This window comes from Tribolium castaneum, chromosome 11 (genome assembly GCF_031307605.1).
Source record: "Tribolium castaneum strain GA2 chromosome 11, icTriCast1.1, whole genome shotgun sequence".
Lineage (NCBI taxonomy): Eukaryota > Metazoa > Arthropoda > Insecta > Coleoptera > Tenebrionidae > Tribolium > Tribolium castaneum.
This window is the reverse complement of record NC_087404.1, coordinates 1,340,180-1,365,755: the sequence shown is the minus strand read 5'-3', so window position 1 is coordinate 1,365,755 and position 25,576 is coordinate 1,340,180. Positions and strand designations below refer to the sequence as shown.

Sequence of the window (25,576 nt, the reverse complement as noted above, 5' to 3'; positions counted from 1 at the left end):
AAAACGTCTTTCCATACCCCTACTTCCCAGGGCTGTAAAATTCTTATCAGTTTCGATAGGACACGACTTATAATCTTAATTAGCATCATTTTATAGGTCCTTTTTGAGGTTCATTTTTTGTCGCACAAATATGAATAACCCTGTAGGTGTAGTTGCTGTAGGTGTCGACATGTATTTGGTCTTTTAAATTTTTATTTCTTTTTTCTAATATTTTGGTACCGCGATTTAATTGTTTTTGATAGATTTGTTCATAAAATGGCAATATTTCGCTTTTTCTGTTATCGTTGTAAGCCTCGTAGACTGTTTTATCAAGATCTATTTCATGTGCATTTATAATTTCATAGGGGCCGTATAAAAGACTAAAAGGTGTAAAACCAGTTGTTGAATGGATTGACTGATTATAAATTAATACAGCTGATATCATTAAATTTTGAGGAGATTCGTTTGAGTTTTCAATTTTGAGTGTTCTGAGTTTTTCAAGAAAAGTTGAATGTATTCTTTCAATTGGAGAATTGGAACTGGGGTTGTAGTTTGTGGTTAAATGTAAATTAATTTTAAATTACTTGCAAAATTCTTGTAAAACATTGTTTTTAAATTCTTTTCCTCCGTCGCACACAATTTTTGTGGGGTAATTGTGATGTAATTTATTTAAGATGGCTTTTGCTAAAAGGTCTTCTACAAAGTATGCTTGTGTATATTTTGAAAACAAATTTATGATTGTGATAAATTTGTTATTATCAAAACTAAATGTGTCAACATGAATTACTTCAAATGGCTTTTTCGCTAATAATGGGCCTGAAAAAGGTATTTGATATGGGTGTCTTTCGTATTTACTCTGTAAACAAGTTTCACATTCGTTAATAATTTTGTTAATTTTTGTTTTCATATCTGGCCAATACACAATTTGTTTTAAGTGATTATAAGTTTCGGTAATTCCGTTATGATTATTGTTGTGGTATTCGTTAATAATTCCATTTTGTTGATCAGTTTACCCCAAATCTTTACATAGAATATTACATTTTGTTATTTGTAAGGTGTTATCAAAAAGTTGAGAACATATCGTACGGAAAATAGGTTCGATTTCTTTTTCGGTAAAATAGATTCCATATAATTGCTTTGGATTAATAATTTCTTTAAATGCGTTTGTGAGATTTTCCAGCTCATGACCTTTTCTTAACGTAGTTACATGATGATGTTTCTTGAATGGTCGCGTGTAGGAAATATTGAACAGATCACCTGTTTTAATAACTATCCTATTTCTGAAATGATTTAATGGTTTTTCGGAAATTGGCATAGTAAACACGGGATTCTCGACGGATGTATGTTGTGTTTCATTAGATGAAGGATTATCTAGCATTTGTTTTTGTGTTAATAATTCGTCTGTTTCGTTAGGTGTTAATATCTCTTCATCATCGATTTGGAAATAATAGATATTAGATCTAAATCTTCATTGATGATTTTTTCACGTATATTAATTTCAATTCTGGATAGAGCATCAGCTGCAGAATTTTCTTTTCCTTTCTTATATTTTATTGTATAGTCAAACTCTTCTAAACGTAATCTCCATTTTACTAATCTAGAATTCAGGTCTTTAAGTGAAAATAGCCAAACAAGGGGTTTATGATCTGTTTCAATTTCGAAATGTTTACGATACAAATATGGTCTAAAATGTTTCGTACTTTCGACTATAGCTAATAATTCTCTTTCAGTAGTTGAATAATTTTTCTCAGCGGAATTTAGAGTTCTTGAGTAAAATGCTATCGGTTTATTATTTTGAGAGAGAACGCTACCGATTGCAACATTACTCGCATCTGTAGTTAGATTAAAAGTTTTTGTAAAATCGGGGTAAGCAAGCACTGGAGCGTTTGTTAATAAATCTTTGCATTTATGAAAAGCTTCTAGATATTGTTGGTTTTTTATATCAATTTTTGCACTCTTTTTCAAACATTTTGTAAATGGTGAAACCACTTTTATAAAATTTCGTAAAAATCGGAGATAATATCCAACTAATCCTACAAATGCTTTTATTTCTTTCGTGGTTTTTGGCAGTGGGTATTTTTGTATTGCTTCAATTTTTGAAGGATTTGGTTTAATCCCATTAGGCGTAATTACGTGTCCTAGGAATGCAACTTCTTTACAAAGAAACTCAGATTTGTCTAATTGGACTTTTAAATTGAATTCTTTCAACTTATTAAAGATTCGTTTAATATGAACCAAATGTTCATGTAAGGATTTTGAAAAGATTACAACGTCATTCATATAAAGAAAACATGATTTATAAAGATATTCGCGTAAGACATTATCCATAACTCTTTGGAAAGTTGACGGGGTTTTTTTTTAAACCAAATGGCATTCTAACATACTCGTAATGTCCATTGTTTACTGAGAATGCTGTTTTTTCTATACTTTCCGGGTCCATTTCTATTTGGTGAAATCCTTGTGCTAAATCTAGTGTTGTAAAGTACGTACACTTTCCCAAATTATCTAGGATTTCATCAATTCTTGGTAGAGGATATTTGTCTTCGAACGTTTTTTCATTTAATTTTCTATAATCTATAACGAGACGCCATTTCTATTTACCTGACGCATCTAACTTTTTTGGGACAATCCAGACAGGACTACTGTATGGCGATATTGAAGGTCTTATAATTTTATTATCTAGTAGTTTTTGTATTTGATTTTGGATTTCTGTTTTTAAATGATGGGGGTACCTATATGATTTGCAATAAACCGGTTCTTCGTTCGTGGTTCTAATTTTATGCTTTACAGCGTTTGTAAAAGAAAGATTTCAATTTTCGTCATAAAAGATGTTTTTAAACTGAGAGCAAAGTTTCAGAATTTCGTCTTTTTCTTCAGGGTTTAAATGAGATGTTCTAATTACTTTGGAAATGTTAATATTACTTTTTGAAGTATTGGGTTTATCAATATCAACATTAACTAGTGGCTCTACGTTGATAAGTTGTTGCCAATGTATTTCAGTACTAATAATTTCAGGAGCGGGTACTGTACAAATACTATTTTTTGCAGTAGTAATTGACTCAGGAATTATTATTTTATTGCAATTTAATTCAGGAATGATTACTGGTCCATTTTCAATATTCGCGGGTATCCGGATATGATTGTTAATTTCTTGTGAGAAAGGTATAAAGTTTAGAGGATTGAGTTCAATAAAGAATGGAATCTTTATGTTACCAATTTCTAACGTTTGATTTTCATAATTAATTTTTGTATCAAGTTTTTGAAAGTCGTGGCTACTTAATAATGCGTCAAATCTGTCGTGCCATTGTAATACGTGAAATGAGAGTTTCTCTTTTATGCCGTATTCTTGGAGAAGTGGATATGAAATATTTTGGTCATTTCTTATCTCATTGTTAAGTGATTTAATTGTAAAAGGCTTTTTGAAAAAATATTTTTGGAAATATTTATTAGCAGGGCCTGGATTGATAATACTATTTGATGCTCCAGAATCTATAAGAATTTTTAGATTTAAAGTAGGGATTGTAATAAACGGTAATTTAGGTTTGTTAGAAAGTGAATTTAAGTCTGTTGTGAACATGAGGCAATTTCTTAAAAATTTTCCTGGGATTGTGAAGTTTGATGGGCATCGATTTCGTTTTCGAAAATTGCATTGTCGAATTGTTCATTAGAGTGTTCGCCTTTATGATAATTGACTTGAGTGTTATACAATTCCTCAAAAGTAAAATTTGGTTGACGATTCTGATTGAAATTATTGTAGTTTCGGAAGTTGTTATTATTTCTAAAATTATTACTGTTTTGAGGGGGAATATTTACTTAGGGGCGTATGCTATTTTTTCTACAAATTGACATTGGGACTGGTATTTCTTCCCTTCATTTTCCAAATACTTAAGAATTTGTCCAAAATCTTTTTCAATTAGTGCATTTTCTAACGTTAACACCGATAATGACATCAAGTGTGTGCAATATGGCTCAATTATCCCGGATTTAAATGTGGCCAATGTTTGATTTTCATACATTCCAGTTTTGCTGATTAAAATGTCTCTATTTGGGGTTCTAATGCTGATGTGCTCTAATAAAATTTGCAACTTGCTTTTAAGTCTTTCAAAATATTGTTCGTAATTTTCGTAATTTAATTGAAAAGATGTATGCAAATCATTCGCTAATAATTCTTCAATAAAACGTTCTTTAGTTCCGACCACTTGGTACAATTCGCGTCGCCAATAAATTTAGATTTAATTTGCTCAAATAACAAGCAATTAAACAAGCAGCCTTCCTCTGGTCTTTTTAAATAAGACAAATAACTTTCTACTTGTTTTATAAAAGAGGCTAGATTTTTTGATCCTCCAGAATACTCTGGCAACATATCTTTTGCCATTGCCATTTCGGTTTGACTAACTTGAATTTGAAATTTCGGCTTCGTTTTTTCGTAAATCAATCGAAGTTATTAAGTTTACTTTAGCAATAGAATCTGCTAATTCTGCAATTAAGTCTTCTTCTTCGTCTTGTTCAATAAATGAATTAACTGAATTGTTTTTAACACGTAAAGGTGAGCGCGATCTATCGCGAGGCATGTATATTATAAAATATGGAAGGACTAACCGGAGAGCCGCCGACATTTGGATGGCCTCAGGTGAAAATCTTCCGCGAAGTGGATCGGATGGCCTAGTGGACTTATAGTTGACCAAGGGCCCAGTAGATCACTTCCAGGTGTTTTCGTACCCAATAAACTCTTGAAAGAGACCGAAGCTTCTTTGATGGATCTTCGCTTGGGTATCCTGTTCGCAGCGCCAATTAAATTCGAAGAACACAAACTTTCGTTTTTAAAAATTTAATTAATACAGGAGCTCTCTAGAACGATGCCTAATAAGAACTGATTACATTTTTGGTAGAAATTGACTTAAATATTAAAACCACAGGTGTTTTCTATACAATGAGTGACATTATGGATAAAAATGTGTGAGGTCTCTTCATGTAAACTTCCCGCGGTGGTTGAAATCAATGAATGGAGAATAGGGGATATACATCCTGGATCGGACGGACATAATTATATGCAATTGGAGTTGCAAAGTCCGGCCAATCTGAGTTAAAAAGAACGTCCATGATCAAGTTCCATAAAATGGGGCCCAAAACGGATCCTTGAGGACAGCCTTTTGTGCAGGTTTTCCGAACGGTGAAGTCTCCTTAAGTAAATTGCACTACTCGATCGGTCAAGTAGCTTTTAATCGTAGCTGTCAATTTTGGGGTCGCACCTCGTCTTCTCAAAGCTTTTATGAGAGACAGCCACCACAAATTATCGAACGCGCCCTTGATGTCGAAAAAGATTGTCGCCACATACTTGGCCTGGGAGTCTCGAATTGTTGAGACAAGTGAATGCAACAAAATTCCACGAGTTTTGAATTTTTGAGAGGCCAATTTGTAGACAACTCCCCAGGGTTTCCTTGCCAGGTCATTCTCAGCGAATTCCAACCAGCATTTCTGTCTCCGTTTCTCCACTTTCTCTTCGAAAGTTTGCTTGGCCCTGGTCATTTCCGCGAAAAGATGGTCGGAATATTCTCGAAATCTGTTGCGATAAAAGAGGGTCTTTTTCGCGAGGTAGATTTTTCGAAATCTCTCCAATTCTTCGTTCCACCAATCGGGCCTTCCCACAAAATTTTTGCGTTTTTTCCCGTATTTGAGAAAAATCTCCGCAAGTCCGCCGTACAGTTCCTTCGTCGCTTTTTCGATTTCCGGGATTGAGTCGATCGTTGAAAATCTTTCACCCAAAAGGCTCACCAGGTCGTCGACCAACGGTTGAAGAACTTCGTCTTTGATCGAGGTCAAGTCCAATCTGTAATTAACACAAGGTGTAGTATGGTCTGCGTATGCTAAGTTTTTATTAAGTCTAAAGCTAATTAAATTGTGATCTGACGACGTCGCATTTTCAACTCTCCAGTTTGAAATTTCAATGCAAGGGTCGTTTGAATAGAGTGTCAGATCAATATTTGATTCGCCATTGACGGTTTGAAATGTCGGTAAGTTGTTTGGTTGATTTGCAAAATTTAGATTGTAATTTACAATAAATTCCTCAATAATTTGTGACTTTCTATCGTTAAATCGGTCAAACCAGAGCTGTGACCTTGTGTTAAAATTCCCACAAATAATAATCCTTTTACCTGCTACAAAATCCATGATCTTATGCAGCTGTTCAAAAATTGGCAACGGGCTTTCACTTGGCGGCAGGTAGACGCTCAAACAATAAATTTGTACATTTTTCACCGAAATAGAAAGCAATGTTAAGAATTTACTAGAAAGCTGAGGGTAAAATAATGGATTTAAACTAGGGTCAAAACACTTGAAATTTCGGATCGTTAGTTGCAAAGCAGCTAATTGCGGTCGAGATTCCTGACAATTTGTAATTTTGCCCACATTTAACTCTATGCGGTTCTTGTAATAAAGCTAATTGAACTTTGTTATCAAATGCAAATTTTACCAATTCTGCCGTTGCCAATTTTGCGCCATTGCAATTTAATTGAATAATTCTGATTGAATTATCCATCAAAGTCAATGTTTTTTAGGGCCTCCTGCAGCCGATGTTTATAGATAGGGCAATTAAGCGACCCTGCACAGTGATTTACTTCTTGTTGTTCTGATCGTATGCAAATACTACATTTATGCTTGGCCTCTTCGTTCTTAACTTTGCAATTCATGGATTCATGATACGTACCTGAACAGTACCCGCATTGTTTCTCAGAGTTACAGAATTTTGAGACATGTCCAAACTTTTGGCATTTGAAACACCGTGTGACCCTTAAGTAATCCCTAATGTGCAAAGATTTCCAGCTAACGTAAACCCTGCTACCTGATTTAATGAAATAATTTCTTGCGGCCGGATGCACTTCGATAACCCAATGGTTGGATTTTCCGTCTTTATTCCCTACTTTAAAGGCCGATTTTACAAAGTTTTTTGGGATATTTTCCGGTAAATCCTCTTGTTTTGAAACCTCTTTAATTAACTCATCAGCATCCATATCCTTAGAAACATAAAAAATCTGAATTTTAGGCCAGACCTTATTAATTCTCTCAGCAGACAAATTTAGTGACTTTAAAACCCGATTTTCAGACAAATTCAAAATTGAAGGACAATTTGATTCGATGAGAATTGCGTGGTTTTTAAGCGGGACTATTTTATTTACCTTAATACCAAAATCTTTACGAGATTTCGACATTAAAATTTTTCGCGTGTTTTCAGATGATTTTATGTTTTTCAAATTTTCATTGGGTTTTACAATTACTTTGTAGTTATTTTGAGGCAGTTTGGTCGGGGCTGAAGTAGTCTCAGAATTTTTCGGTAAATTTGATTTTAAAATTTGGCTATACCGCGGTCCAATTGGCAAAGTGCTGGGGTTTGCATCACCCAATTACTATCAATAGCCTTCTCCACAATACTGGCTATTTTTTCCTCTAATCCAGATTCAAAATTTGGTTTATTAAAATTTGCTAAAATAGCTCGAAATCCTCTTTGAATATTTTGAATAGCCGCTAGGTAAGTTTGTCTTTCCCGAAGACAGTCTTTCGATTTTAAAACAAAAGAATCTAAAATTTCTAAATTTTTCGAACAATTTTCAATAATACTGCCAATATTATCCATATCAACGTCAAGGTCACAATTTTCAATTGACGTCGTCGAGTTTCGACGTTGCGTCGCCATTTTTACGAAAAAGCCCTGATGGGCAAGTAAAATTTTAAAACGACTCACCGGATTTGTATGTTTTTGCCTCGGTGTTTGCACTTCCACAAGCACAAACTGTTTGTCACCTCACAATGCGCGATGGTCAGAGCGAAGCGGACGATCCGACCAGCTCGAGCGATGAACAGTGACTGACTGAAATTTGGTATCAAAAAAAAAAAGTGCCCGAAGGCACGTTTATTCTAAAAACAGTCGCCAAATTGGGCGGAAAGTCGGGTATAAAATTTGGTATGTATTTACAATATTTTCATTAATTATACTAAATTAAAGAATTATATTTCCAGCTTTTCTATTGTCAAAGTTTGCCGTCTCCTAAAATGAAGATGGACAATATTGAAAGGATAATTTATCAAAGCTTTCCCAAACCTTGCTTTTCGGTTTTGAAGTTGAACAAAAAAATGGTGAAGTAAATGTGACAAGAAAAGTCCAGTTAGGAAATTTTACAACATTTTAGATTGACGGGAGCGGGTAGAAAAGTAAATTTGTAAGTAAAAAAAAAAAGTACCTAAAACTAACTTACGATTACCTAACTTAAAACTAACAATCACACTAAGGTGAGGGTGTTTTGCGTGTGTGCTTGTGTGATTGTGCGTGTATGATTGTGTGATTGTGCTAGTGTGTGTGAAGTGATCGTGTGTGAGGATGTGTGTGTGTGTGTGAAGTGATCGTGTGTGAGAATGTGTGTGTGTGTGTGTGTGTATAAGCGTGTGTGTAATGTTGTGTGTGTCTTGTGTGTGTACAAATATATACATTAAAGAGTCAAATCCGGGTAGTCATAATCGGGTGGTCAAATCCGGGTGATTTCCCAATCCGTTTTGTGCGTCTGCGAACAGGTGGTGCTCCAAAACCTGGTGGATTGAGTCATCCTAACCTAACATTACATTCTAACCTAACTAACTTATTCTAAAGTCACATCCGGGGGGGTCAAGTCCAGGGAAAGTGCACTAAACACTTCGTCGTTGTCAATAAATGGCACCTGAGTGAGGTCAGGTGGCCAGGTTCCGGTGATTTCTCGGATCCGTTCCTGAACTTCCCCGAAGAGGGGGCATTCCAAGATGCGGTAAACCGGGTCATCGTCAAAGTCGGGGCAATTTGGACACAATGAGTTTTCGCTTTTTCCAACTCGTAATTGGTGGATACCAAAATTCCCATGTCCCGTGAGAACCTGTGACTTGTGATCAGGCCCCTGAAAGTGTATACAAATTATGTGTTCACTGGGAGGGGTGGGGCAAAGGGGGGAAACGGCTAAAATAGTTCGTGTGCTCCAGCTTAGAGGTCGCGTCAGTTGCAAAGAAATCTGTAAATTTAAAGGAATCTGTAACACATTTTGCTAAAAGTAAAGAAGGTTCACTTAAAAATAATCGACGTGCGCACACTTCTCTTTTTAATTCTTTGATTTATCAACAGCCGATTATTTTGCTGTCGTTGCGGTTTTTGGCGACATTTTGTTTTAATGTGTTTTAAAGACTTCAGAAAACGATTTAACGTGATTTTTTGGATGTTTTTGTGATCAAACATCTCTACTTTTATATGGATCTTTTATTTGAATCTAGTGTATAGTGTGAATGACAGTGTTTTAATGAAGCATGAATCAACTTAAGGCAAATTAAGGTAAACGTTATTGAAAGGTGTCTATACAACAATTAATTGCGATTTCTAGATATTAATATAATCATATTACACCAAGAAGGATCACACAAACTTCTCTAATAAAGGAATTTCTTGATGTTTAGGAGGTGAAGACTGTCCTTGGAGATGATAACGGTTCTTGGGATGTAATTGAAAATCCCATGAAGACGAGTTAAATATAATGTGCAGTAATTAATAGGTATATCATAATAATAAATAAATTTATTGTAGTTGCGAAGCTAGTATTTTGTGAAAGCAGGGGGTTTAGGACTTGCTATGGTTCAAGGTTTTCAAATTCGCCATGTCCCTCTATGTCTTAATCTTTTATGTTGTTTTACACAATGTTATAACGCCTATGCCTGTTAAAAAAACAAGGTTTGTCCTTTTTGTGATTGCCTAATTTAGAAACTAAGCGAAAAAACGTATTCTACAAGTATCATACAAGTTAATCAATATTAAAGCCTACTATTATTATAAATTTAAATGATTACATGGTAGTTTTAATCAGTTAACTTCCAGTTATAGTTATGTATATCAGATATGTGGCTTTTTATTTAAAATAATTTTAGCACACTTGTAATTCTCTTGTGTTTGAGTAATTTACTAATAACTATGATGCAATCGAGATTACTTTTAAAAAATTTCAAAACTTATCAAGAACTTTGACATCAAACTGTTAAAGTACGTGTTAGGGCCGCTTTTACAAACGTCCGTAAACCACGAATAAATTTCGAAAAATAGTTGTTTAAATTTAGCCTTAAGGGACTTGAAAATTGGACTATTGTCAAAGGTTACAAGCAAAATTTTGATATTTTTTTGCTTTTCTGAACAGTCTGTAGACAAGTAATCAAACCAACAAAACTGATGTATTTATACAGACTGATCCCGAAATACTGTGTCTGTTAGCAATCTGAATTTAAATTTTAAAGGATACCAATAGTGTACACTTTCAGGTAGCAATTCAATAATTTAATCTGATGCCAACATACTCAGTTTCTCTGGATCATTGTGTATATTTAGACAATGTATTTACACATATTATTACATCTGAGTATGTTTATGAAGAACAATTCGAGTTAAATTAATTTTGCCTATACATTCCAGCACGTTATTATTTTTTCAATAAATTTTTATTGGAAAGACTTTGTTTCATTTTATTAAGGGATGTTAAATGTTTTTGTGCTATTGCAACTGTTACAGATGCTTTTTTATTAAAATGTTTCGTAACAGTGCATGAGTACAGAAACATTTAACATTTATAATTCTTTAAATTTGGAAAATAAATAAAATGTCCTGTTTGAATTTCCCGCTATTATCGAATTAGTTCGTTCTCCCCGGGTTAGGTGGCGCTTTCGCGAAAAAACGAGGGGTAGACAGAGAGATTCGCTTCTTCCTCTCTCTTATTCTATGCTTGTGATGCGAAAACGTGATTGGGGGGGGGGCCTTCAAGTCGGCGAAAAACGTCCGGAAAAAATTCAAACGAAATCCGTCCTTTCGTTGATGTTTCCCATCTGTGTTGCCAACGGTCGAGCGCACGAAGATTAACATATTCTCTGCAGTGCCTTATGGAATCGAACGTCTGGGGGGTGATCAGTTCATCGAAGAATAAAACATTGCGGCCATGTTTTATTTCGCTGATGCAGTGACGAGTTTGAATCTCGATATCTATAGGCAAGTGTCCAGCGAGAACAGCAGCTGCTTTCTTCGAAACTGAAGCGTAGCACTTCGCGAAAATCCGGTTGAACGGCGCTTGTGCAGACAAGTATTGTCGCTGGTTTTTGACAATATGGAGTCTGTCTGACCAGACACGGCTACCGTACGTCAGAATGGGGACAATCGTTCCATAATAAATCGCTTCCAATGATTTATTGCAGGTTTGTCCATACTTTCTGGCGGCGAGACTTCGTAGACCCATCGTGATTTGCCAGATTTTCTTTGCAGAATAACTGGCATGGCTCTCAAATTGCAGTTTAGAGTCAAGAAGTATGCCAAGATACTTTTGTGTCTTCACAAGTGCAATTCTGCTGCCCTAAATCCTGATGTCGAGGTCACGATGGTGGGTTCTCGGGGGGGATTTGTTAATCATAAGTTTTGTCTTCGTCTCTGAAACACTCAATTTATTACGAATAGCCCAATCTGTAATTTTGTTAATTACCTGAGTTAGTCGAATTTTTAATTGGGAACGAAGATCTGACTCTACGATAACAGCAAGATCATCAGCACATGCAATTGGAGTCGCAAAGTCCGGCCAATCTGAGTTCAAAAGAACGTCCATGATCAAGTTCCATAAAGTGGGGCCCAAAACGGATCCTTGAGGACAGCCTTTTGTGCAGGTTTTCCGAACGGTGAAGTCTCCTTGAGTAAATTGCACTACTCGATCGGTCAAGTAACTTTTGATCATAGCTGTCAATTTTGGGGTCGCACCTCGTCTTCTCAAAGCTTTTATGAGAGACGGCCACCACAAATTATCGAACGCGCCCTTGATGTCGAAAAAGATTGTCGCCACATACTTGGCCTGGGAGTCTCGAATTGTTGAGACAAGTGAGTGCAACGCATCACTTGTCGAACGACCTTTGACAAATCCAAATTGGCGTTGAGAATGTAACGGCGACAATTTTCTTTCTCCTGATGGTTTTCTCGAGGATTTTTCCATGTTCTGGAAGCAGCGTGATCGGGCGATAATTCTTAATATTTGCGTGGCTTGCTTTGGGGTCTTTCAGCAGAACTACAAGGTTGCCCTTTTTCCAGGTAGTCGTAAAGTAATTTAGGGTCCAACACGCGTTGTAGATTCTGGTTATCAGCGGGGTAATTTTGGGGTGCAATTTTTTCAGAATTCTTCCTTTTAAATTGTCAAGGCCCGGGGCTTTTTTGTTCTGGATTTGCGAGACAAAATTGTCGACCTCCTCCTCGGTGATCACAACGTCACTCCCCACTTCCGCAGTGGTTGTTCGAAAATCGCTTTGAGTGACACGTTGCTCCTCGGTGTTGGCGTCAGGGTCGTCGTCCGGAAGTAAATTCGTAATGAGAAATTCCATGGTTGATTGGAAATCCCTGGTTATGCAGTCGTCCTCGTCGGTTTGAAAAGATTGCAAAATTCCACGAGTTTTGAATTTTTCAGAGGCCAATTTGTAGACAACTCCCCAGGGGTTCCTTGCCAGGTCATTCTCGGCGAATTCCAACCAGCATTTCTGTCTCCGCTTCTCCACTTTCTCTTTGAAAGTTTGCTTGGCCCTGGTCATTTCCGCGAAAAGATGGTCGGAATATTCTCAAAATCTGTTGCGATAAGAGTCTTTTTTGCAAGATAGACTTTTCGAAATTTCTCCAATTCTTTGTTCTACCAATCGGGCTTTCCTACAAAATTTTTGCGTTTTTTCCCGGTTTTGAGAAAAGTCTCCACAAATAATGATTCTATTACCTGCTACAAATTCCATTATCTTGTGCAGGTGTTCAAAAATTGGCAACGGGCTTTCACTTGGAGGCAGGTAGACGCTCAAACAATAAATTTGTACATTTTTCACTGAAATGGAAAACAATGTTAGGAATTTATTAGAAAGCTGAGGGTAAAATAATGGATTTAAACTAGGGTCAAAACACAGAATCGCCGTTTGAAATTTCGGATCGTTAGTTGCAAAGCAGCTAATTGCGGTCGAGATTCCTGACAATTTGAAATTTTGCCCACATTTAACTCTATGCGGTTCTTGTAATAAAGCTAATTGACTCTGCCGTTGCCAATTTCGCGCCGTTGCAATTTAATTGAATAATACTGATTGTATTATCCATCAAAGTCAATGTTTTTAAAGGCCTCTTGCAGCCTGTGTTTGTAAATAGGGCAGTCAACCGACCCTGCGCTATGATTTGTTTCCTGTTGCCCAGCTCTTTCGCAGTTGCTACATTTATGTTTAGAGTTTTCATTTTTAACTTTGCACGTATTTGATTCATGGTCTGTGCTAGCACAGTATCCACATTGTTTTTCGGAATTGAAAAACTTTGATACATGCCCAAACTTTTGACATTTGAAGCAACGTGTGACTCTAAGGTAATCTCTGACGTGTAACGATTTCCAGCTAATGTAAATTCTGCCTGATTTAGTAAAATAACTACGTGCTGCAGGATGCATTTCTACTACCCAGTGGTTGGTTTTGCCTTCTTTATTGCCTACTTTAAACGCTGATTTTACGAATTTCTCCGGAATGCTATCGGGCAAGTCTTCTTGATTTAAAATTTCTGCAACTAATTGTTCAGTGTCCTTATCTTTAGGGACATCAAAGATCTGAATTTTAGGCCATACTTTGTTTATTCTATCTGCACACAAATTTAGCGATTTCAAAACGGCATTTTCGGTTAAATTCAAAATTGACGAGCAACTTGATTCAATCAGAATTGCGTTATTGCGAATCGGCACCATTTTGTTGACCTTAATGCCAAAATCCTTAGGGGGTTTTTGACATTAGAATTTTCCGGATGACTTTCGAAGATTTAACATTTTTTAAGCTCTCATTTGGCTTAATAATTACTTTAAAACTGCTCTGAGGGAGCTTTGTTGGGGCTGATGAAACTTCATGGCTTTTAAGCGAGTTTCTTTTTATAATTTGACTGTAACCAGTCGGTAGTGACTGGTTTCCCATATTGCCCATTTTATTTCCAATAGCCTTTTCTACGATATTTGTAATTTTCTTCTCTAAGTTTGTTTCAACTGGGGGCATACTCAATTTTACTAAAATATTTCTTAGGCCAGCATGAATTTTTTGAATTGATTCCTGATAAGTCTGGCGATTACTGATGCACTCTTTTGATTTAACTATAAAAGTGTCCAAAACATCTAAATTTTTTGCGCATTCTTCTATAATTTTCGTTACATCGTCACCGCGTGGCCTTAAATCGTCCGAATCATCGCGGGACATAGTGGACGCCGACGAATTTCGACGCGTTTGCACCATCCTGTCCAGCCCTGAACAGGCAAATTATTTAACACTACTCACCAGATTTTGTGTATTTTCTTTTGCTTTGGAAAACTGTTTGCCACAACACAAAACAATTTTCACTTCCACTTTCACTTGATCGATGCTCGATGTAGTCGGAGCGGAGCGGAGCGATCCGACTGGTTCGAGCGATGAACAGTGACTGACGATTACAAACGACAAAAAAAAAGGTGCCCGAGGGACTAGCGGCTAGGTCCCGCCGGTCTACAAATTTTCCCTCTGTCGAAATGTTGCGAGCGAGGTCGGAACAGTACGAACAGACCATAACAGACTTCCATTTCTGCTGGGCTGGTTAAGTCTAACGAGTTTTCTGAGTACTTCAAAAATAATTACATTAACAATCGGCATTGCTGGGCATAATGGAATAGTGGTTTTTATGGAAATATGTTGCGCGTGGCTGGGGCTTCGCCCCAGTTAACTAAAACGAAACAAACCCCACGACCAATTAAACTCGAAAACGTGGAACTCGAAACGTGGAATAGTGTTTTTTTGTGGAGCTAGGGTGGCGTACAGTTCATAACCGGTGGACAGACAGAGCTCAATATTCGGACTGTTCCGGCTCCACTCGCAACATTTCGACAGCGGGCATATTTGTAGACCGGCGGGACCTAGCCGCTTTTCCCGAGGGCATGTTTATTCAAGAAACAGCCGCCAAATTGGGCGGAAGGTGAGTACAAAACTTTTAAATATTTCAAAATTTGCGTACTGTTAAATATTAATTTAAAAGCTATTCAGTTCCAATTTTTCTGGCTTCAATGTTTCCGTCTCCTATTTTAAGATTGTCTACAGTGAAAGAATAATTTATCAAAACTTTCCCAAATTTTGCTTTTCGGTTTTGAAATTGAAGAACGAAAGAAGATGGTGAAATGAATGCGACAAGAAAAGTCCAGTGTAGGAAAAGTTTGAGAAATTTTACAATTTTTAGGCTGACGGGGGCGAGTAAGAATTTTTGTGGAAATAAAAGGAACTTAAAACTAACTTAAGTAAACCTAACTAACCTAGACTAACAATCACACTAAAGGTGAGTGAGGTGAGGGTGTTTTGCGTGTATGCTTGTGTGATTGTGTGTGTGTGTTTTGTGTGTATGGGTGTGTGATTGTGCGGGAGAAAATGTGTGTGTGTGTACTTGCATATTGTGTGTGTGTGTGTGTGTGCATTTATTGTGATTTGTGGGTGCGTGTGTTGGCTTGTGCAAACTCATGTTATGACGTGCATAAATGTGTATGTGCAAGCATGTGTGTGTGTAGGCAAGTTTTGTGTATAGTGCAGGTGTGAAGTTGCGTAACATGTAAGTGTGTGTGTGTTTTGTTGTGCTCGTGTGTTTGTGTAAATTATGTATGTACAACTATTTACATTGTGGTCAATTAAATGTCAATCCGGGAACTCATAATCGAGTGGTCAAATCCGGGTGATTTCCCAATCCGTTTTGTGCGTCTGCGAACAGGTGGTGCTCCAAAAACTGGTGGATTGAGTCATCCTAACCTAACATTACATGCTAACCTAACTAACTTATTCTAAAGTCAAATCCGGGGGAGTCAAGTCCAGGGAAAGTGCACTGAAGACTTCGTTATCGTCAATGTAGGGGACCTGTGTAAGGTCAGGGGGGCAAATTCCGGTAATTTCCCTAATCCGATTTTGAGCGTCCGTAAACATAGGGCATTCTAAAATCCGGTGGATTGGGTCATCGTCATATTCGGAGCAATTGTCACACTTCGCGTTTTCACTTTTTCCAAGTCTGGTTTGGTGGATTCCAAAATTCCCATGTCCTGTGAGGACTTGAGACTTGTGATGTGAAAACGTGATTGGGGGGCCTTCAAGTCAGTGAAAAACGTCCGGAAAAAATTCAAACGAAATTCGTCCTTTCGTTGATGTTTCCCATCGGCTTTGTCAACAGTCAAGGGCACGAAGTCGGGCATATTCTTTGCAGTGGGCCACGGAGTCGAAGGTCTGTGGCGTAATTACCTCATCGAAGAGTAAAACACTCCGCCCATGTTTTATCTCGCTGATGCAATTTCGGAGCTGAATTTCAATGTCTATGGGAAGATTCCCAGCCAGGACAGCGGCGGCTTTCTTTGACACGGATGCGTAGCACTTTGCAAGAATACGGTTGAAGGGGGCTTGTGCAGACAGATATTGCCGGTTGTTCTTCACAACATGAAGTCTGTCTGACCAGATTCGGCTACCGTAGGTGATAATGGGAACAATTGCACCGTGATAAATCACGCGGAGTGATTGATCACATGTTTGTCCAAATTTCCTTGAAGCAAGAGTTCGAAGACTCATTGAGATTTGCCGGACTTTCTTCGCTGTGTAGCTTGCATGGCTTTCGAACTGCAATTTGGAGTCGAGAAGAATGCCAAGGTACTTCTGCGTTTTAACAAGTGAGATTTTCTTTCCGTAAATCCGAATGTCGAGGTCCCGGTGGTGGGCTCTCGGAGGACATTTATGTATCATAAATGTTGTCTTCGTTTCTGAAACTGTCAATTTATTACGAGTAGCCTAATCTGTAATTTTGTTTGTTACCTGATTTAATCTTGTCTTAAGTTGTGATCGAAGATCTGATTTCACAATAACAGCAAGATCGTCGGCGTATGCGATTGGAGTTGCAAAATCCGACCATGCTGAGTTCAAAAGAGTGTCCATAATCAGGTTCCATAATGTGGGGCCCAGAACAGATCCCTGAGGGCATCCTTTGGTGCAGAATTTTCGAACTGAGACGTCTCCCTGCGTAAATTCCACGACTCGGTCTGTGAGATAGCTCTTGATCATCGCTGTTAGTTTCGAAGTCACTCCTCGATTTCGAAGTGTTTTTATCAGAGAGGGCCACCATAAGTTATCAAAAGCGCCTTTGATTTCAAAGAAGATCGTTGCCACATACTTGGCCTCGGAGTCCCGAATTGTTGAGACAAGTAAATGCAGTGCATCACTTGTCGAACGTCCCTTGACAAATCCGAATTGGCGTTGAGAATGCAACGGCGACAGTTCTTCTTCCAACTTTTTTTTTTATTTAACGGAAGAAGAGTGCTTCAGCTGCGAGGCTATTAGCACCTGGTACAGTAATTTGGAATTCTATATACAAAGTTTCTTAAATAATTCAATGGTTAGATTTTGGATATCAGATTTGTTCTTTTAAGGAAGATTAGTATTTTACCTTCGTTTTTCGGGCTGAGAATATCTTCCATACGGTTGGGAAAATTGGCTTTGTTTCGAATGTCATGGTATTTTGGGCATTCGAGTAGGATGTGCCGAAATGTTAACCTTCCTTCGCAATAGCAGCATGTGGGGGGATCAACTTTCTTCAGGTGATACTCCTGAGTTAGACGCGTATGTCCTAGTCTGAGTCGATTTATGGTGACTTCTTCTCCTCTTTTCAGATTACTTGGAGCCCACTTTTTAATATCAGGATAAGCTTCTCGTAGCTTCGCTGTCGATTGGTTCCAGTGTTGTTGAAAGAGGTTTGCATGTTTGGTGGTTCTTATTGTCTGCTGGACGTCCGTGCTGTGTTGACGGAACATTCAGGTGACAGTCGGAAGGCTTGTTGGGTGTCATTTGTGACGTAGGCAGCACCGACAGTATCGCTTTTAGAAGCATCAGTGTAGAAAATGTAATTGCTAGAAATTGATGTTAAAAGTGCTGCGAGTTTCGTTTTTAATACTGATTTGAGCGGCTTATCTTTTACTAAGTTTAGTAGTTCGGTGTGTACTCTCGGTTTATTGTAGGTCCAGGGTGGGGTTTTTGATCTTTGAAACGGATAGGTAATGGGGAGGGAGAGGTTTAGGTTCACCGAAGCTATTTTGATTCTTCTGTAGGCTGGTGGCGTCAATTTGACTTTTCTGCTGAATAGGTCTTCCTTGCGATTCGGAAACATCATGTTGTGTGCTGGGTTTGTTTTGTTTGCCGATATTTTAGCTGCGTAACGTAGTATTAGCTCTGATCTTCGAGCTTCTAGTGATGGAATATCTGAAAGAGCGTAGAGGCTTTCGACTGGAGTGGTGCAGTATGCTCCTAAAGCAGTTCTTATGGAGGTATTTTGTATTGGGTTTAGTTTGTTTAGAATATGTGGTTTTGCGGAGGCGTATGCTGTGGCGCCATAATCTAATTTTGATCTTATGAGTATTTTATAAAGTCTTAGTAGGATGGTGGTATCTGCTCCCCAGTGCTGGTGTACTAGCATTTTCAGCAGTCGAATTCTGTTACAACATTCTTTTCTGAGGTATGTGATGTGGTTTTGCCAATTTAATTTGCTGTCAAATATAATTCCTAAGTATTTGATTTCATCGCAGAAGCTTAGGATTTTATGGTATAGTGTAATTTCTGGTGGTTGTATTTTCTTCCTTTTACTAAAAATCACGCATTTGGTTTTCTCTGGCGAAAAACAAAAACCTGTTGTTCGTGACCATAATTCTAATGAATCTATTGCTCTTTGCATTAAGTTTTTCGACGAAATAATGTCATTTCCTTTGATGAAGAGGGTAAGGTCATCAGCGTACAATGTGGTTTTTATCGGTGCCCTGATATCGCGAGTTACGTCGTTTATTGCAATATTAAATAAAGTGGTGCTCAGAACCGATCCTTGGGGTGTTCCATTTTCTAGGCTTTTTACGGTTGATGTGCATCCATTGGCTGATACTTGAAAACATCTATTACTTAGGAAATTTTTAATAAAGGCCAGCATTTTTCCATTTATTCCCCATCCTGAAAATGTAGATAATATGCTGTGTCTCCAGGCGGTGTCGAAGGCTTTATTTAAGTCAAAGAAAATTGCTAATGCGTGCTTTGAGTCAGAGAAGGCTTCGTTTATGTTGAATACTTTCCATTACTTTACATAAGCAACATGTTAATGATATGGGTCTATAAGATGCAGCTTCGTTTTTGGACTTGTTTGGTTTTAGAATTGGTATTATGATCAGGGTTGGGAAATTACGTGTAATTAATATTAATTACATTTTATACATTACGTGTAGTTTTTGACGTAATTAATTGTAGTTAATCGTAGATATAGAATAACCTCTTTTTAACAATTCTAACCTCAAATTTTGCGGTACGTTACGCCGGCTCTTACGTCTTCCAAAATGCCGGGAAGAAATTTTCACAGTTTTTGGACGATTGGAAAGTTTGATATATTAAAACTGAATGGAAAAGTTGCAGCACGTTGTCTTGTGTGTGATAAAATATTAAAAAATACTTCGAAACAACGACTGATGTCGCATAGGTATGTATGCGTTTGTATTACATTAAATAAATAAAGAACTAGTACTGAATTATTGTTTATTGCAATGCAGAAATGTCTGCAAGGAAGAAAATACATCCAAAGAAGTGGCCGAAGTGGGTGAAGAGGATGAAATCATATTGGTAGAAATAGAAAGTAAGGCTGACGATAACGATGAAGAAGAGTCAAATGAAGTTTCAGTGGAAGATTCACCAAGTTGTAGCAATGAACAATTTAATGATCGTGTAAGTGCGGCATCAACATTAACATTACCTACATCAGATTTAAACTATGATGAAAACATTTGCAATACTGAGAGTTCAAATTTGACTTCAATATCAATAGCAGCTTCACCTTCACCCCGAATGCTATCCCCAATTCCATCAACTTCAAAAGAAAGCATACACAAAATAATTAACAAGTCAATATCTAAAAAAAGCAACAGCAAGCCAAAGGATACAATTAAAAATTTTTTAGACCATGTTAGCAACAATCAGAAAATCGAGATTAACAAAGCACTTGGCAAATTTATTGTAGGTTGTAACATTCCATTTCATGTAGTAGACTCAATTCATTTCAAAGACTTTTTGAGAGTGCTTAGACCTGCATATCAGCCTCCCTGCCGCAAGACAGTGTCAGGGACCATTCTAAATTCATTATATGATGAAATAAATGAAGACGATCAAAACTCAATAGGTAAATTCTCTGTTATGATGATCGATGGGTGGAAAAATTCAGCAAATAACACAAAACAAGTGGTAACAATTTTGAAGTCAACAAGAAGCGATAAGTGTATTTTTCTGGAAGCATATGATGTAACAACAACACCAGAGACGGGAGAAAAGCTAAGTGAATTGTGTAATCTATCTGTTGAACTAGCGAAGACAAAGTTTAAGACTGAAATTTATGCTGTCGTTAGCGATAATGCAGCAAACATGTTGAAAATGGGAAAATTGACGAGTGATTTAATGCATACTACTTGCAATAGTCACACAGGAAATCTTCTTGCCAAAGACTTAATTTCCAAAGAATTATGTTCCAAAGTAATCACTATCTTAAAAGAATTTAAACATCCTAATCTCGAAAAGGAGCTGCAAAGTCAGGGAGGATCAAAGATAAAATTAGCTGTCGATACTCGGTGGTGTACCTATAGAGACTCATTTTCTTGCTTGATCAAAAATTTAAAATTTATGAAAAAACTTGCGGCAGAAGAAACTATAAAACTTAAACAAGAAATAATTCAGTTACTATTTGACGATGAGTTCATCGATGAAGTTAAAACAACAATTGAAGTATCTAACCCGGTTTGCAAATTAATTAATGAGTGTCAGTCTAGCAGCTGCACTATTGCCGATGCTTGTGAGAAATGGACTCATTTACAACTGCCTGCGGAGTTTGAAGATGTTTTGAAAAGAAGAAGAGACATGGCGCTAAATATTTACTCTTTAACATCAAATTTTCTTCATCCTCTTTATAGAGGAAGGTCTTTGAATCAAACCCAGGTTGATATGGTCCATGACTATTTGGTAGCTACTTTAAGTGCAGAAGGTTTAATGAGTTTTCACCAATTTTGTTCTTCGGAAGATATTTTTGAAACCTTAGAACGTAAAAACATTTGTTGCCCAAAAGTTTTTTGGGGATTGGCCGAGAGAAAGCACCCAGAGTTGGCTAGTGTAGCTTTAAAACTTATCAATATACCAGCCAGCTCAGCTTCCTTGGAGCGTGTGTTTAGTAATTGGGCATTTATTCACAATGATTTGAGAAATCGTTTGGATGCTGATCATTCGAGAAAAATAATGCATTGTTATTACTCCCTGAAGATGCGGGAAAGTAACGAAGTCAGTTAAAAAAGAAACATTGGTTGTGTTTTTTTCCTCGAGATTAATTCTTTTATTTTGTTTTTTGAGAATAGACTTTATTTTGTTTTTTTGAGAATAGACTTTATTTATTTTTTTTTTGAGAATAGATTTTATTTTTTGTTTATTACTAATCTGTTTTGCCAAATAAAGAAAATAATAGAAAATTGTCTTGTTTTACTGTTTACTGACTACAATTTCTGATGGTAAAAGAACTTACTTAATTAATAATGATATGTATTTAGTAATAGAACATTTTTGATTCATTTTTCTCTTCTTGAGAACAAATAAATGCTACCAAATTTTGACGTAAAAAATAGTGTAATTTTTCGGTAATTTATTTGGATTGATGACGTAGAAAATGTGCAAAAACTACGCGTCGTTATACTGTAGAACGACGTTTCAATATCTACGTCACAACCCTGATTATGATTGCTTTACTCCAGATTTCTGGAAAAGCTCCTGACTCAAAGATAGCGTTGAAACAGTTTAACAGTTTAATTGTTTTAACAGTGGAGGCAATTTTTTCAAAAATATGGGAGGGATGTCATCAGGTCCAGCGGCGCAGTTTTTACTATTATCTATAGCTTCCTCTAATTCTACGTATGTAATTGCTTCATTTAGGGGGTGTTTTGCTTGAAGGTGTATTTCGATGTTTTCTTTTTCTTTCTGATTTTTGTGTTCAAGGAAGTTTTTGGTGTAGTTATTGTTTGACGATGCGTTTTCGAATTCTTCGGCTAATATTTCAACGATGTCATCACTTTTATCGTAAACTGTGCCATTTTTATTTATAAAGGTGATTTGTGAGTTAGTTGGTTTTCCTTTGATTCTTCTAATTTTGGTCCAAATTTCGGGAATCGGGGTGTCTGCTCTTATTGTAGAAACATAGTTTTGCCAACTTTCTTTTTTACTTTTTTTAATAGTGTATTTAGCTTTTGCTTTTAGACGCTTAAATTGAAATAGGTTTTCTTGGGTGTTTTGACGTTTGAATTTGTTGTACGCCTTCTTACTATCTCGAATCGCCTTCTCGCATTCATTATTCCACCAAGGGACAGGGAGATGATTAGCTATTAGTTTGGTTTTTCCAACTGCTACGTTGGCAGCTTCTATTATTACGTCACTTAGGTGTTGTATCATGTGGATTGGGTCATCAGGAGTTTCTTTATTGTTTATTAGATTAGTAAGGATATTTTCGAATAGGATCCAATTGGCTGATGTTGTTTTCCACTTAGGTTTAAAACTTTGAGTTGATAGATGCTGTGTTTTATGGTGTTCAATCACGACTGGAAAATGGTCGCTGTTGTATTGATATGTTTTGACATTCCAGTTCAAGCTAGGGAGTAAGGATGGATCGCAGAAGGTTAGATCTAGAGTAGAAAACTGACCTGAAAATGCGTCAAGTCTGGTCGGCTGCTCAGTGTTTAATAAAAGTAGATCAACATCGTTTATCGCTTTTTCTAAGATACGCCCTTTTCTGTTGGTTGTGTGTGCACCCCATAGTTGGCTGTGAGCGTTGAAGTCTCCTAGTATTATTCTAGGAGTTGGGAGTTGTTCTAAAATTTGACTAAATTCATCGAATGATATATCTTTGTTTGGAGGAATGTAGAAGTTACACACTGTTATTGGTTCTGGGAAATAAATTCTCGCTGCAATTACTTCTTGCTCTGTGTTTGGTAACGGTATTTCTTCGGATTTAAAATACTTTTTATAATGTTTCAAGTTGTGAGCGTTATTTTCTTTGAAATGTGTTTCTTGTAGGCACAAAATTATCGGATTTGTTTCTGATATTAAGATTTCTAAGTTTGGTAGGTGAGAGTAATATCCGTTAATGTTCCATTGCAGGAGAAATGTGAATTTTACTAGTAAGTGCTTAGCCTCGAGCTGGTGCTCTCGGCTTCGGAGTCATGATTTTCCTCTTGAAGTTGTGACAATACTTTATTCTTAATTTTTGTGAATTTTATCTTCATTCTGCGATCTTCAAGTGAGTTGTATAAAGTAGTTATCATGTTTATGAAGTTGTCAGTGTCGTCTGTGTACTCTTTTGTTAGAGAAAGTAAATCAGATGTATGTTTTGTGTTAGTGATGAAATCACAAAGCTGTTCGAAATCAAGGGGGTATGGACTGTTTGGACTTTCTAACGTACTTTTAATTGGTTGCAACAATTCTTCTATGCCATTGATATTTAGATTGTCTAGTGACTCTTGCGATAAATGAATTATTTTTGCCTTCTTCCTCAGATTTGTTGGAGGTGGTCTGGGTTTGTTAAAGATATCTTGTTTGTTTTCAGTTTTGTTTGTTTGAAATTTCTTGGGTGTTGTTGGTTTTTCTTCACTTGTGGTGCTTGCTGAACGTTTTTGGCTTATTGGTTTATTTTTGTTTTTATGGGGTTTTGTTGGTGTTTCGTGTTGTGGTTCCAAGTCAGCATTTCTTGGTTCTTCTTCATCTTCATTGTCATCATCTGTTGTTTCGTTATTTGGAACGGATGCAGATTGAGAATTGGCAGTAGTATTTGTTGGACACCTGTTAGTAGAATGACCTTGTTGTTTACAGATGAAGCAGGTAATCTCCTCAAAACTTAGGAAGAGTCTAAAGGTTGTGTCTTCAAAATTAATTACAATTGACTGAGGTAATTCAAAATTGTCTTCAGGGGGAGTGACAAAAACTTGTCTTCGGAAACTTTCAACTTGACTGTACGCGTCGTCAAGTATTCCTGCTCGTAATGTTTTAACAGAAGAAACAGCTCTAAGTCCTATTTTGGCGATTTCATTTTCTATTATGCAATGAGGGATAGAAGTGCATACGTTTCCTATTACTAATCGCTCTGCAAGTGTGATTAATTTGCGAATTTTAAACTCCTTATCTTCAATTCTTATCGTTTTTTTGTCGTTTATCAGCTGATTGACTAGTTCCGTTGATGTGAGATAGATACATATTCGGTTGTTGGAGATTCTTGACGCGGATTTTATGAATTTTGGACCAATTATCGTGCCAATAGCGACTACGTAATCAGTTAATTTGAAATCATCTAGTGTATCAATGACGATTGCATGGCTTCTGGGTAAAAGTTGGTTTTGGGTTTGTTTTGAGATGCTTGCGTAAGTTTGTTTCGTCATGTTGGAGTTTGTGGATTGTTGTTGATTGATTAATTGTGGAGTATCATTGGGTGGATTTTGCATTGTTTAGTTTGACTTGTACCTGGTACTACGTCGGAACGTAGATTCCAGGTACATCGAGGTTAATTGTAAAAGACAATTGATTTTTGTGATAGAGAAAGGCAAAATAATGGGAAGGGTGTAGTTAAGATAAAGGTGAGAGTATAAGAATCACAGCTTACTAGTTGTAGGATGTCACCAGGGAACAATGCTCGCACTGTAGTGGTTCACACCGAACTCTTCTTCCAACTTTCTCCTTATGGTTTTCTCAAGAATTTTGCCATGCTCCGGAAGCAGTGTTATCGGCCGGTAATTCTTGATACTTGAGTGGCTCGCTTTCGGGTCCTTCAGCAGAATTACAAGGTTGCCCTTTTTCCAGGTGGTCGGAAAGTAGTTTAGGGTCCAACAAGCATTGTATATTCTGGTTATTATCGGCGTAGTTTTGGGGTGCTATCTTTTTAAGATCTTTCCTTTCAGGTTGTCAAGGCCCGGGGCTTTTTTGTTTTGTATTTGAGAGACGAGCTGGTCGACTTCCGCCTCGGTGATCACAACGTCACTTCCCACTTCCGCTGTGGTAACTCGGTAATCCCCTTGAGTGATTCGTTGCTCCTCGGTGTTGATGTCGGGGTCGTCATCAGGAAGCAGATTTGCGACGAGAAATTCCATGGTTGAACGAAAATCCCTGGTTATGTTTTCATCATCGGTTTGAAAAGATTGCAAAATTCCACGAGTTTTGAATTTTTCAGAGGCCAATTTGTAGATAACTCCCCAGGGATTCCGCGCCAGGTCATTTTCAGCAAATTCCAGCCAGCTTTGTCGTCTCCGTTTCTCGACTTTCTCTTTGAAACTTTGTTTAGCCTTTGTCATTTCGTTGAAAAGGTGGTCAGAATATTCACGGAATCTGTTGCGATAAAATAGAGACTTTTTCGCAAGGTAGATTTTTCGAAATCTGTCCAATTCTTCATTCCACCAGTCGGGCCTACCCACAAAATTTTTCCGCTTTTTCCCGTGTCGTATAAATATAGCTTTAACTCCGCTATATAGTT

At 37.1% G+C, this 25,576-nt stretch overlaps 2 protein-coding genes and 1 long non-coding RNA gene across 3 annotated transcripts in view; 1 reads left to right on the top strand and 2 right to left on the bottom strand.

Moving 5' to 3' along the window:
- LOC103312347 (B-cell lymphoma 3 protein) overlaps positions 1–25,576 on the bottom strand; it is a 467,353-nt gene that overhangs the window by 299,743 nt on the left and 142,034 nt on the right. The window lies entirely within an intron of this gene.
- LOC135267316 (uncharacterized) lies at positions 8,242–9,964 on the top strand. Its single transcript, XR_010335740.1, has 2 exons — positions 8,242–9,316; positions 9,366–9,964. It is a non-coding gene; the product is annotated as an uncharacterized LOC135267316 (long non-coding RNA).
- On the bottom strand, positions 19,568–23,280 carry LOC100142619 (probable RNA-directed DNA polymerase from transposon X-element; the record flags this gene model as incomplete). The annotated part of the gene is made up of 1 exon (XM_008196330.3): positions 19,568–23,280. A coding segment is annotated over one exon (1,413 nt), but the record flags the coding sequence as incomplete, so codon positions are not given.